The 13,248-nt window shown below is 54.5% G+C and overlaps 1 protein-coding gene across 1 annotated transcript; it reads right to left on the reverse strand.

Moving 5' to 3' along the window:
- Positions 1-5,547: 5,547 nt before the first annotated feature.
- SMO (smoothened, frizzled class receptor) lies at positions 5,548-13,043 on the reverse strand. The gene is made up of 12 exons (XM_054178794.1): positions 12,680-13,043; positions 11,712-11,917; positions 10,675-10,884; positions 10,420-10,592; positions 10,018-10,237; positions 9,636-9,759; positions 9,457-9,549; positions 9,155-9,263; positions 8,818-9,003; positions 8,341-8,489; positions 7,543-7,677; positions 5,548-7,388 (listed from the first exon to the last, which is right to left on the reverse strand). Exons 1-12 carry the CDS (start codon positions 12,954-12,956, stop codon positions 6,850-6,852), a joined length of 2,421 nt encoding a protein of 806 aa, XP_054034769.1. The 5' UTR covers positions 12,957-13,043; the 3' UTR covers positions 5,548-6,849.
- Between the last annotated feature and the right edge of the window lie 205 nt (positions 13,044-13,248).

The raw sequence follows: 13,248 nt of genomic DNA on the forward strand, positions 1-13,248 counted from the left end.
AGCCATCAAGACCATGTGGCATTCTTGCCAGTGACCTGCTGTGCCTGGAGCATGAGAGCGCCCCAAAGCCTCTAATACACAGTAGCAGCACTCCCTACCTGGGTACAACCAGCTGTGAGTGATTAATTCATTGCCTCTTTGGCAGAACAGCTCCTGTCGAGACTCCCCCCGGCTGTGGTCGAGCACCATTTTGCTCCTGGGGTATTCTCTTTCTGTTTGCTCCTCCCAGTTTGCATTAAATTGTTTAACTTCTTGTAGTTACCCAAGTACTGCACATTCCCACTGTAAATATATTCTAACTGTACATCGACCTTTTGATATGTTTGGCCACTTTCATATTAATAAAATGTTATTAATATTTTGATTAATAGTGCCATATGGTTTGTAATATAAAGGAAATTGTATACCCTTCTCGACATCTAGTTGCAAACCATTGCTCCTTGTTCTGGCACCACAGGTCGCTATAAAATGTCCCTCTCCAGCTCTTCTGTAGACCCCTTCATATACTGGAAGGCCACCAAAAGGTCTCCCTGAAGCCTTTTCTTCTGCAGGCTGAGCAAACCCAACCCTTTCAGACTGTCCTTGTAGAGGCTCCTAGAAGCTCCAGCCCTCTGATCAGATGAGGAGCCAAGATATTTGGGTAAAGAAAGTGTTATGTCTGACAGCCCAGGCACTGGCTGTGCTGCCAGCAAGGCAAGAAGGACCAGCCTCAAGTCATAGCTGGGGATGTTTAGGTTGGACATGGAACAGTGTGCCCATGTGGCCAAGAAGGCCACCAGCATCCTAGCTGGAATCAGCAAGAGAGTGGCCAGCAGGACCAGAACAGGGATTGTCCCCCTGGACTGAGCACTGCAGAAGCCATACCTCAAATCTTGGGGTCAGTGTTGGGCCCCTCACTCCAAGAAGGACATTGAGGGGCTGGAGCAGGTCCAGAAAAGGGCAGTAAAGCTGGTGAAGGGTCTGGAGAAGAAGGAGAAGAGTTTGGAGAACTGAGGAGTGGCTGAGGGACCTGTGGCTGTTTATCCTGGAGAAAAGGAGGCTGAGGGGAGACCTTCTCTACAACTCTGTGAAAGGAAGCTGGAGCTAGGTGGGGGTTGGTCTCTTCTCCCAAGGAACAAGTGGTAAGACAAGAGAAAATGGCCCCAAGTTGTCCCAATGGAAGTTTAGGTTGGACGTGAGGAACAATTTCTCCCCCTTGAGGAATGTCAAGGCCTGGCCCAGGCTTTCCAGGACAGTGGTGGAGTCCCCATCTCTGGAGGGCTTTCAAAGCCATGGAGATGTGGTGCTTAGGGTGATGGTTTGGTGGTGACCTGGCAATGCTGGGTTAAGGCTTGGACTTGATGATCTTAAAGGTCTCTTACAACCAAAGCCATTCTTTGATTCCATTATTCTAGCATCTCACAAAGCCCCTTTGCAGGTTGGCCTACAAATACAATACAAGCCAGTAACAAGTAGCATTCTGCAAATCCAGTTCTTCAGGAACTGATTCCCAAGTTACCACCTGCAGCCCAGAACCTCTGAGTCACTCTAAACCCTTGGGTCAGCTGTGTTGAGATGAACTGGCTACGAGGAGTGGAGCCCACAGGAATCCCCTCTCCCCCCCCCCCCAACAACAACAACAACAACAAAGAGGGAGAGTGGCAGGAAAACCTGAGAAGCTGAAGGAGGTTGGAGAGGAAGAACCTGGTCAGCAGCCGATGACCCACTGAGCTGGTAAAAATTCACAGGGACCAGGATGAAAATTGGGTTGTGATGTGGAAGGGTGGCAGCTGGACTGGAAAAGAAATGCCTGGGATGAGGGTGAGGAGAGAAAGGGCTGTAAAACATTCCCTGGGCTCTGAAGGCACAGAGAGGACACAAGGAATGTGTGAGGGAGATGGAAGTTAAAGGAGGATGAAGTTAGGGAAAGAAGGATTTTGTCCTGATTTCACTGAATCAAAGCAACTTCTTCCCTAAGGTGGTATCAGGACCTGCACCTGGGTCTGATGGTCCATTCCTACCCCACCCCAGGATCAGAAAGCTTAGTCTGGGGGCAGAATTTTCCCTCTGAAAAAGCCTTGGGGAAAAAAAAAATTCTTGGCAAGCTGCTGTGGGAGGGATTTGAAGTTGCAGCCCATGAATACCCCCCTCCCCTTCAGGGATAATGCAGCTCCAAGCAAATCTCACAAGCTCCTACAACACCAAGGGTCTGCTTGCGCTGACCCAGAGCTGAAATCCTCCAGATGTTATCACCTCCTGGTGATACAGATCCCACAGTCCAAGGGTTTATCTGGCAAAAGAAGGGGTACCAGGAGAGGAAGGGAGAAGCTGGTTGGTTAAGGGAGGACAGGGCAGTGGGAACAATCAGGGCCCTGTGAGAGCAGTGCCTACAGGAGGTTTGAGCTGGCTCCTTCCTGGTGCTGAGGTGCAGAGGACCCTAGGAAGGATGAGAGTTGGGCAATGAGGCAGATGTTGGGCACTTTTGGAGGAAGCAGCCTCAGAAAGGAGAGAATCATAGAACTGTTTGGGTTGGAAAAGACCTCCAACTGTCAACCTAAGATGGCCAGGGTCATTAAACCATGTCCCAAAGTGCCATGTCCACATGTGAAGAATTTCTTTCTGGTGACCAAGAATGTCCAAGAGCAGCTTTCTGGGCAGACCTCAGAACACTAGAACAGCCAAGGACACAAGGACATGGTTAAGTGGCCATGGAGGTCTTAGGCTGACATTTAGATTTTAGAGGTCTTCTCCAACCAAAACAATTCTATGATTATATGAACCCCCCTTTGGAGATGGCACTCCTGCTTCCAGCTTTTCAACAACATGCTCTACAAATCCAGCTCCTTCCCAGTATCCTAACTTGGAAGAGACCATGGAGCAGAGGCAGGTGGCAGGAAGACACAAACCCCCCAAATGTAGCATTTCTTAGCCCAAGAGTGAGGGAAGAGCAAAGTTAAACACTGACATTTGACATTTTGTAGTCACCTCTGTCCCATTTGCTCCCCTTGCATGGAGAGGGGAGGATGGAGGAGAACCTAGGCAGACATGAGTGTGCTCTGAAGCTACAACCCATGCTTTGATCTTCCACAGTGAAAAATCAGTTTTTTCTCAATCACAAGAGCTGCAAAATCAAGAACAGCCAAGTTGTTCATCCCATGATCTGCCACATTCACAGGTGGGAAAGGACCTGGTGGAAGAGGACATGGGGATGTTGGTCAACAGCCAGCTGCAGATGTGCCAGTGTGTGCCCAGCTGGCCAAGAAGGCAACCAGCATCCTTGCTTGGATCAGCAATAGTGTGGCCAGCAGGACCACACCTGAGTACTGGGTTCAGTTTTGGGCCACTCACTCCAAGAAGGGCATTGAGGTGCTGGAGGGTGTCCAGAGAGGGGCAATGAAGCTGGTGAAGAGCCTGGAGAATTAGAAGGGTCTGGAGATGTTATGAGAAGCAGCTGAGGGACCTGGGGTTGTTCATTCTGGAGAAAATGAGATAGAGGTGAGACCTTCAGGCTGCCTACAAGTCCCTGAGGGTAGGTTGGAGCCAGGTGCGGGATGGTCTCTTGTCCCAAGGAACAAGTGATAGGACAAGAAATGGCCTCAAGTTGCTCCATTTTCATGCTGCCTTTGAAATTTTAACCTGCAAGGCTGCAGCTTCTGTAAGTTCTGTGCTGAAGGGATGCCTGATGGACAGAAAAGCCATTTGAGCTCTTGCCTTTCTTCCCTGAGGATCCTCAGTCTTCACTGGGGAAATTAAATGTGGTGTTCCAGCCAAGGAGCCAAGAAGGTGACACCTGGGTCACCCAAGGGAGATTTAATGGAATCACAGAGCAGTTTGGGCTGGAAACAACCTTCCAAGTCCAAGACCCCTGCAGTCAGCAGGGACATCTGCAACTACAGCAGGCTGCTCAGATCCCCAAACAACCTGACCTGGAATGGTTCCAGGGATGGTGCTTCTGCCACCTCTCTGGGCAACCTGGGACCCTAGCCACCCACAGCATCAAAAATACCTTCATTCTTTCTAGTCTGTATCTCCCTAAACTAAAAAACTTTCAAACCATTCCCCCTTGTCCTGTGACAACAGACCCTGCTAAAAAGTCTGTCTCCAGCTTTCTTCTCAACCCCTCTAAGTACTGAAAGGTCACCAGAGGGTTCCCTCAGTTCCCACAAACTCCTTAAAACTTTCCCCAGTAAAGGAGTTAGGAGGGAGAAAGGTTCAGGGGACACAGCTGTGGGAAGCAGGAACATCCCAACCCCCAGCATGAGGGTGCTGAGGATGGAGGACACCCTGCCCTAGCCTTGTCCCTGCCCTGGAGGTGGCATCCTCTTCTCCTTCTCCAGTCCCAAGTCCTGCTGCGGGCAACCATGTTAAGAGGCTTCTTGGCTGTGGTTTTGTTTAGGGAAACCAGGGTGGTGGCTGCACTCCTCATCCCCTGGAGCCAAGATGTTGGGAGAGGCAAAGCAAAGGCACCTCCCTGCCTTCCCATCTTAATTATTATTCTTAATTATCATTCTTAATTAATTACTATTATTCTTCTTTCCTTGCAGAACCTGACCCCAGCAGCGTATGACACTGTGAGGACCCACAGTGCTGGGACCCAGCAGCCACTTTTAGGTGAGGATTTTCAACGCTCCCAGCCCAGTGCCAGGGCAGGATGCTCCAGAAGTAACAAAATGGTCTGAATTTAGCCAGTTCTGGGTTTTTCATGCCTTTTCACCTGGTTAAATGGTGGATTTTGATGGCTGCTTGCCATTTTCCTCTGCTACAGCAGAGCTGGTTTCATCTCCTGAGCTCCTTGTAAGGAAAAATTGGTGTTTCCCATGACAAATGGGGGGTTTTTCCCCCAAAAATACTCTCTTTTTTTGTTCACTTTTTGCCAAATCAAGGGGGTTTGATACCTGAGGGTATCTGATGGGGTCAGGATGTCTCCTGTCACTTCAAGATGCAAGTATTTTAGCTTTTGGTTCCCCAAACCCACCTCATTTGGGAGCAGCATCTCCAATCTTTTTTGTTGGTTTTTTCCCCTTCAAAAATAGCAGCTCATAAAAATGGAATTTAGAGAAATAAAGAAGGGGAGAAATAAACTAAAGATGGTTAAAGAGAAACATTTTGCTTTACCCCAGAAGCACCAAACTTTACCTTGGTCTCCTGCTGCCCACCCACCCACCCCAGTGCAGAGCCCTTGATGGGTTCAACCCACCCTGGCTCACAGAAAGTCCACCAGGAATATGCAGTTCCCTGGCAAATTCCACACAAATTTTAGAGGGATTTGGGTCTTTCCAAGCACCCAGATTAAAAAAAAAATGAAATTAGAAAGGACACTCTAAAAGCAGTGTTTGACCCCAAAACACCATCTGCATACCTCATGGAACCATGTTGCACCAAAGCAACCAGCAGCACCCCAAACCGGGACCACCCCAGCTGCTGGTTTGGGAATATTTAATCCCATGATGCCATCTGCTGGCAAAGGACACACCCTCCCCCCTCCTAAATTTGCTACCAAAGCCCCCAGAGACCACACCAGCTCCTTCCACAGGTGAAATGGCTGGGACATGGGAGGCTAAAGCTGGTTTTAAGGCAATTTAAAGCAATTTAAGCCATTTCAAGGAGTGTTTAAAGGAGGTTTGAAAAGAGTTGGAGACTTTTAGACCAAACTTTGTTCTTGGGGCCTCCCAAAAAAATCCAGGGCAGATATTGGCAATGGAAACTTGGCAAATTTAATACTGATACAGGAGGGCTTTTCCTTTATACAGCAAAAAAAAAAACAACCCACCCATGGAGGTCACTGGGATAAAGAAGTCAACCAGGTGATTCCCAGGGTGCAACAGAGGCGTGTGTGGGGATGACAGAGAGGGACACCAGCAGGGACTGAATGTCTCCCACCTCAAGGTGTGCTCTAAATTGCTTTTGTTTTCCCTTAAAAAGCAATAATCAGCATTGCTCAGGGGGTTGGAGCACTCAGAAAGCAAAGGCAACCCCATGGATGGGGTTAAACTGTGGGGTTCTATCTCATCGTGGCTTGAGGAGCACCCCAACATAGCTCCACCAGACCCATCTCCCGTAGCCAGGGGCTGCCGTTCCACTAACTCTCTACTCTGGGTCTGGTAAGGCTCCTCTTTAGGAGCTGCCATCCCATCAACCCTCCAGTTTGGGTCTGGTTCAGTATCTCCCCAAGGACTGCCATCCCACCAACCACCCATTCTGGCTCTTCCCCACGGACTGTCGTGCCACCAACTCTCCAGTTTGAGTCTGGTTCAGTTCTTGGAGGAGCCTGAAGGCACTTTGGAACCACTGAAGGAATAGGGGAGCACCCCCCAAAAAAAATAGTAAGAATCACAGAATCATGAAGTTTGGAAAAGACCTCTAAGATCATCGAGTCCAACCTTCTACCCAACACCTTCATGACCACATAACCAGGGTGACCCCCCCCCTCCAGACACACTGCCTTTGGGGAGAGGTTTCAGCCTGGCCACCACATCTCAAGGTGTTACAAAAAAGATTTACAAAAATGAAAATAAGGTAAAAAATACAACTATTGGCACAAGTGTTTGGAAGCTCTACGGACCTTCTAGCCCTGGGTAGGGGCAACCAGCTCCTGTCCTTCTCCACCTCCCTTATCCTTAAATCCCTGCAGGACCTGGGTGAGGTCGTTTCTCTTCTTGTAGTGTTTGCCAGGAGGCCACTTCCAAAGCTCTTCTTGCCCAGCAAGAAACGCCATCCTCCCAGGGCAGAGACTGCGTGGAGACATCAGATGTTGGGGCCATTCACAGTGGGACAAGGCAGCTTTGGTGTCCCCTGCAGGTTCCTCATGCTGGATGAGGCTTTGGGTCTCATCTCACCTGTCCCCATCACCTCACAATGTCCCACCAAGGCTTAAAAGTCCGAATCGGCATCCAGCAGCTCAGTGTCCATCAGGTTGGTCCGAGAGTGGATGGGAGCCAAGCCAGCTCGTCGGCCCTGAGTCCTGGACCCACCACCACCATGGGGCAAGGGGCCATGGCTGGGGGGCCAGAGCAGCTTCCCGTTGCACTGCTGGTGCCTGCTGCTGGTGCCCGGGCTCTCCTCCTCAGGGGACCCATTCTCGGGGCAGAAGGGGTTGCTGATGAGGTGGAACACGTTGGCTCTGCGGTGGCCATCCCATGGTCCTCCTGAGAAGGTGGCTTCAGGTGGGAGTCCTGGAATGGCATCAGGGGCAAAGGCAACCAGGCAGGGCTGGGTGGGCAACTGGGGCAGGCGAGGGACAGCACTGGGGGCTGGGTGTGCTGCAGAACCCCCCAGGCAGTGCTCAGGACCTGGGTACACTTCCTCCTTCTTCTTCTTCCTCCGCTTCTTCTTGCGGCCACTGCGCTTCTGTAGCTCGGGGGAGACGTCAGCCTCCACCACCCAGAGGTTGGGCCTCTCCTCTGGTGGCACTGTGGGACATGGGGTGGGTGAGAGCGGCCACATCCTGCCCTGTACCCCTCCCACCAGCCTCAGTCCCCCAGCTCTGCCTCCCCCCACATGCCCAACACCCCTCAGCCCATCTTGTCCCACCAGAGGTGCCCCAAATGGACGCTAAGGACTTGCCAGGGGTTGCCACGGGTGTCACGGAGATGTCCTGGGGCAGGATAGCCCCTCTTCTGGCCACCATCTTGGTGACATGCTGGGCCCATGCTGAGGAGACATCAGCTGATGGCTCGTTGATGTCAAATGCTAAACCAGCTGCAAAGACAATGGGGGAGCCACAGGTCAAGGAGTGGATGGACAGTACCAGCACAGGGATTGTGCCCCTGGACTGGGCACTGGTAAGGCCACTTCTCAAATCCTGGGGTCAGTTTTGGGCCCCTCACTCCAGGAAGGACATTGAGGAGCTGGAACAGGTCCAGAGAAGGGCAGCAGAGCTGGTGATGGGTCTGGAGTAGAAAGAGAAGGGTCTGGAGAACTTCTGAGGAGCAGCTGAGGGACGTGGTGGGGCTCAGCCTTGAGAAAAGGAGGCTGAGGGGAGACCTTCTGGCTCTCTACAACTCCCTGAAAGGAGGCTGGAGCCAGGTGGCAGTTGGTCTCTTTTCCAAAGGAACAAGTGACAGGACAAGAAGAAATGGCCTCAAGTTACCCCAGCGGAGGTTCAGGTTGGACATGAAGAACAATTTCTTCCCCTTGAGGGCTGTCAAGGCCTGGCCCAGGCTTTCCAGGGCAGTGGTAGAGTCCCCTTTCTGGTAGGGGTTTTAAAGCTCCATATATGTGCTGCCAAGGGACATGGTTTAGTGGCAACCTGGCAGTGCTGGGTTAAGAGTTGGACTTGATGATAATCGAGGTCTCTTCCAACCAAAATGATTCACTGATGGTGAGGAGCCCCAGGAAAACCCAAGTCCCCCTGGTACATACCCACAGGGCCATCATGTGAGACCGTGTGCATGCTGAAGGACAGCTCCTGGCCCGGGTCACGCAGCAGCTCCTTGCGCTTGGAGAAGGCCTTTGCAATCATCTTGCTCTTCTTGATCCTCTTGGGCTGGTCATCGCTCTGCCCCGTCAGCCTGGGGACACAGTGGTCAGAGCAGGGACATGTGGTGGCCCAGGCACCAGGGACACACAACCTTAGGTGTCACAGCAGGGGGCACGGGGACCCTCCCCATCTCCCACTCTTCCTCTAGACACGGACAAGGCCCTTGGCTGGAGGATGTCCCACAAACAGGACATGAGACACCTGCAAAGTGGAAGAGGCCACCTCCTTCTTGCCTGCTGTGAGGCCACAACTCATTGACGTGATGGACAAGGGTTTGGTGACTACCTCCAACATCTCAGGACATTGGATGGGGCAGGGAAGGGCCACGTGGAGCCCAAGTGACATTCTCAAGGTCCCACCTGCACCAGGTGCGCTTCCAAATGAGCAGGGTGGCCTTGGTCCAGACCCAGGTGCTCATGGAGACTCCAGTGCCAAACATGGCAAAGAGATTGATCTTCTCCACCAGCAAGCTTGGACGGTTCTTGATCTCACAGTCTGGGATGGGCTTGTTGGTCTGTGTAGCGATGGTCACATTGGCCTCACACCTGTGGGGACAGACACAGGATGCTGACCATGAGGAGAGGGACACCCAGCACCACTCACCAGCTCTGTGGTGGCAACACTGGCTGGGGACAAGGGGTTCCCCACTCTGCAATGTGCTTGGAGGCTCTGGGATGGCACCAGTGTCCCACTCACAGGACGTATTCCCGGAAGCTGCGCTCCCACTCCGCCTGGTTGAAGAAGTCGTAGAAATGGCAGCCAAACGTGATGAAGACGAAGCCGAAGGCCAAAAAGCCAAAGATGCCTGGAGGAGAAGTGGGACAACCCTGGTTCAGTCAGACCTCAGCAACACCAGAAGATGCTTCACCAAGGCCATAGCACCATCGCTATGGCTTTGTCCCTTGCTGCAGCCACACCCCAGAAGGTGGGATGGAGCTGTCCAGGTCCAGGGGACAAAATGTCCCCAGTCCCACCCAGATTTGGGCCTGGATGCTCACCCAGGCGCAGCATGGTCTCGTTGATCTTGCTGGCTGCCTTCTCGCTCAGCAGCCCAGGGTGGTTGCTCTTGATGGAGAAGAGAGTCATGACCCCTGTGGTGGAAGAAGGATGAGGTGGTCAAGGTTGAGGGAACACCCACTGTGACCCTGTCCCCACGCCGAGATGAGTCCACACCTACCCCGGATGAGGAAATAGCCCCCAACGATGAGGACGAGGCCGATGGGCGCCAGGACAAAGCCGGCCCGGTAGCGGTAGTTCTTGTAGCCCACGAAGCAGATGCCACTGACAGAGTCACCATCAACCTGCCAGAGATGGGCACGTGATGTGGGTCAGTTGGCTGTGGCTACCCCTCCCCACGCCCATTCATTTATAGAATGGCTTGGGTTGGAAGGGACCTTAAAGATCATCCAGTTCCAACCCCTCCTGCCATTGGCAGGGACACCTCCCACGAGACCAGGTTGCTTGTCCAAGCTGGCCTTGAATGCCTGGAGGGAGAAGGCATCCACAACATCACCATGGGAGGGAACCAGAAGGACATAGGATGATGATGGTCCTGTTACCTGTGCCACAGCCAGGATGGCCACAGTGAGGACAAAGGGGATGGACCAGGTGATGAGGTGGAAGTAGGAGGTCTTGCCCAGGAGTGGCTGGTAGGTGGTGCCCAGAGCCTTGAAGGAGGTGTGCCAGGCGTAGGTCAGCATGACAAACCAGATGACACCCGACATCAGCGAGTAGTAGACGATGACAAAGATGATGACGCAGGACAGCGTCTCATTGGAGCTACAAGAGGAGGTGAGACAGGAATGTCACCCAACCTCCATGAGAGGACAAAGAGAGGAAGGAGGTCTCTCCTACCCCAAGAGCAGGGCATCCTCCATGTGCCCAAGAAATCCCAAGAGCCCTCTTAGGCCTTGGGGGAGACCTCTGGCGAGGTGGCCAGGGTGGGGATGAAGGTGACGTACGTGGGCTCTCCCAGCCGCATAGTGCCATCGGCTCGGCAGACGATCTCCTTGCGGGCACCGTCCATGAACTGCGCCAGCCAGCCAATGCTGCCCACGAAGAAACAGGCGTTGACGTAGAAGAGGATGACGGCAGGGTAGCGGTTGGAGTTCCTCCAGTCAGCAATGAACGTGGCCTGGTGGAGGGGGAGCAAAGGGACAGCTCAGTGCCTGGTCCCCCTTTTGGAGGCGCCGCATCGCGTCCCCAGCTCGTCTCACCAGGGTGAAGAAGGTGCAGAAGATGGTGACGGAGCTGAAGGCGGCGATGTAGACGTGCATCTCACGGTGCTCCTTCTCGGTGAAGAGGGGGTTCTGGCACTGGATGCCACAGCCCTCCACATCCTCGTACCAGCTCTTGGGGTTGTCTGTCCTCACCAGCGGTGCCTCGCACTGCCCCGAGCTGTTGAACTTTATGTTCTGCACCTCGTTCTGCCAGAGAAGAACAGAGGCTGTGAGAAGGAGGAGGATGCACCTCCACAGTGAAGGAGTGGACACTGGTCCCATGCAGAGGGCTGGAGATCTTTCCATGCTTCTGTTGCCCCATGGGGATTTCACAGAGTGATAGAATGGTTTGGGTTGGAAGGGACATTCAAGAGCCATTTAGTCCAACCCCCGGTAGTCAGCAACAACTACATGAGGTTGCTCAGAGCTTCAAACAACCTGACCTGGAATGGTTGCAGGGATGGGACTTCTGTCACCATCCTGGGCAACCTGGGATAAGGTCCCACCACCTTCATCGTGAAGAACATCTTCCATGCATCCAATCTAAATTTCCCCCTTTTAGTTTCAGACCATCACCTCTTGTCCTGCCACAACTGGCCCTGCTCAGAACTCCCTCTCCATCTTTCTTCTCAGCCCCTTTAAGTCCTGCAAGGCCACCAGAAGGTCTCCTGGGAGCCTTCTCTTATCCAGCCTGAACAACCCCAACTCTCTCAGCCTGGCCACACAGCAGAGGGCTTCCAGCCCTCCCATCATTGCTGTGGTCTCCCCTGGCCTCACTCCAAGTCGTCCATGTCTCTGCGTCTCTGCTGTACTGAGGACTCCAGCGCTGGTCCCAGCACTACAGGTGGGGTCTCAGCAGAGTGCAGCAGAGGGGCAGAATCCTCTCCCTCCACCTGCTGCCCTCACTGCTGGGGATTAGCCCACGACACAGCTGGATCTGGGTTGGGAGGACACACTGGTGGCTCATGTCCAGCTTTTCACCCGCTGACACCCTCCAAGTCCTGCAGGGTGCCCTCCCCATGTGCCCCCCATACCGGGCATCCCTCGGGGAAGCGGTCAGGTGTGCATTTGAGGAAGTCAGGCCAACCACGCTCACGCTCCACGATGGTGCAGGGTGCCCGGGTGGCTTGGCAGAGGGTCTGGCTGGGCAGTTCCACCTGGCCATCCTCACACTTGGGCATGTAAACAGCGCAGAGCAGGGGCTGGATGACGTCCCAGCACCGTGGGGCATTGCGCAGGCCTGTGGGGATAGTACCATCAACCTCAGGTCATCCTGTGTACCCACCCCGTGCTACCCTGCCCCTGCCACCCCCAGGTGACCCTGTATACCTCACCCTGTGTCATCCAGTTCCTGCCACCCTGTGTTATCCTGTCCCTGTCACCTCTGGTCACCCTGTATCCCCCACCCTGTGTCACCCTGTCCCTGCCACCCCAGGTCACCCTGTCCCTTCCACTCTGTGTCATGCTGTGTCCCCCACCCCATGTCATTCTATCCCTGCCACCCCACAATGTCCCCCTGTCCCCATGGCAACTGTGTATAGGGTTGGGATGGGGCAGAACCCACTCTGCACTGTCCCACCCTCTATAAAGCCTCTGGAGTGCCACGCTTGTCCCCTGTCCCCCACCATACTGCTCCCCCTCCAGACTGTACCTATCCTGTCCCTCAGTACACTGCTCCCCTCCATCCTGTACCCATCCTGCCCCCCACCTCACTGCTACCCTCCATCCTATACTGCTCCCCTCCAGTCTGTACCCATCCCGTCCCTCACTATACTGCTCCTCTGTATACTCTACCATCCTGTGCCCTTCAATAGTGCTCCTCAGGCCCAGTGCCCACCACCACACCCCTTCCCAGTGCCCTTTTCAGGCCTTTCCCAGACTCCTGACTGTGCACGTCCTCCCACATACCTCCCTCTCTCGCCTACTGCCCCCCCCAACCCCGCTATACGGCGCAGGGCCGGAGCACCCCCGACTCCCCGCCAACCCTCAGCCCCGTCCCTACCGGACCAGAGCAGGAGCTTTCCGTGAGCCTCCTCCTGCGAGTCGGAGTCGGCTGCCAGCAGCGTGGAGGTAGCGGCGTAAGGCAGCGCCGATCCCAGGCAAGCGCTGTATCGGAGCCGCTCGCAGGTCGCGGGGCGGCGGCAGCGCTCGGGAACGGCCGAAGCGTTGAGGAACGGCTGGGCGGCGGCGGGACAGCAGCAGCGGCGGCCGCCCAGCCCCAAAGCCAGCGCCATCCCCAACCCCAGCGCCCACCGCCACCCGCCGCCCTGAGCCGCCATCCCGGGCCCGCACCGGCGCTAAGCGGGCGGCCCAGCCCCGGCCCCCGCCATGCCCCGACGCCCTTTGTTGAGCTCGCCGGGAGGGGAGCGGGGCCGCTCCTCCTCCACCTCCTCCTCCTCCCTCAGCGCGGCCCGGCCCGGCCCGCCGCGGCCCCGCGCCCCTCGCCGGGGCGGGATGAGGAGAGACGGCGGCGGGGGGGTGGGGGGGCAGCTCGCTTTGCAGGACAAAAGTGGCTGTTTTGTCAGGGAAAAGTTACTCTTTTTTTCCCCCAGAAACCAAGCAGAGGACGAA

Source organism: Dryobates pubescens, chromosome Z, assembly GCF_014839835.1.
Source record: "Dryobates pubescens isolate bDryPub1 chromosome Z, bDryPub1.pri, whole genome shotgun sequence".
In the NCBI taxonomy this organism is placed as follows: Eukaryota; Metazoa; Chordata; class Aves; order Piciformes; family Picidae; genus Dryobates; species Dryobates pubescens.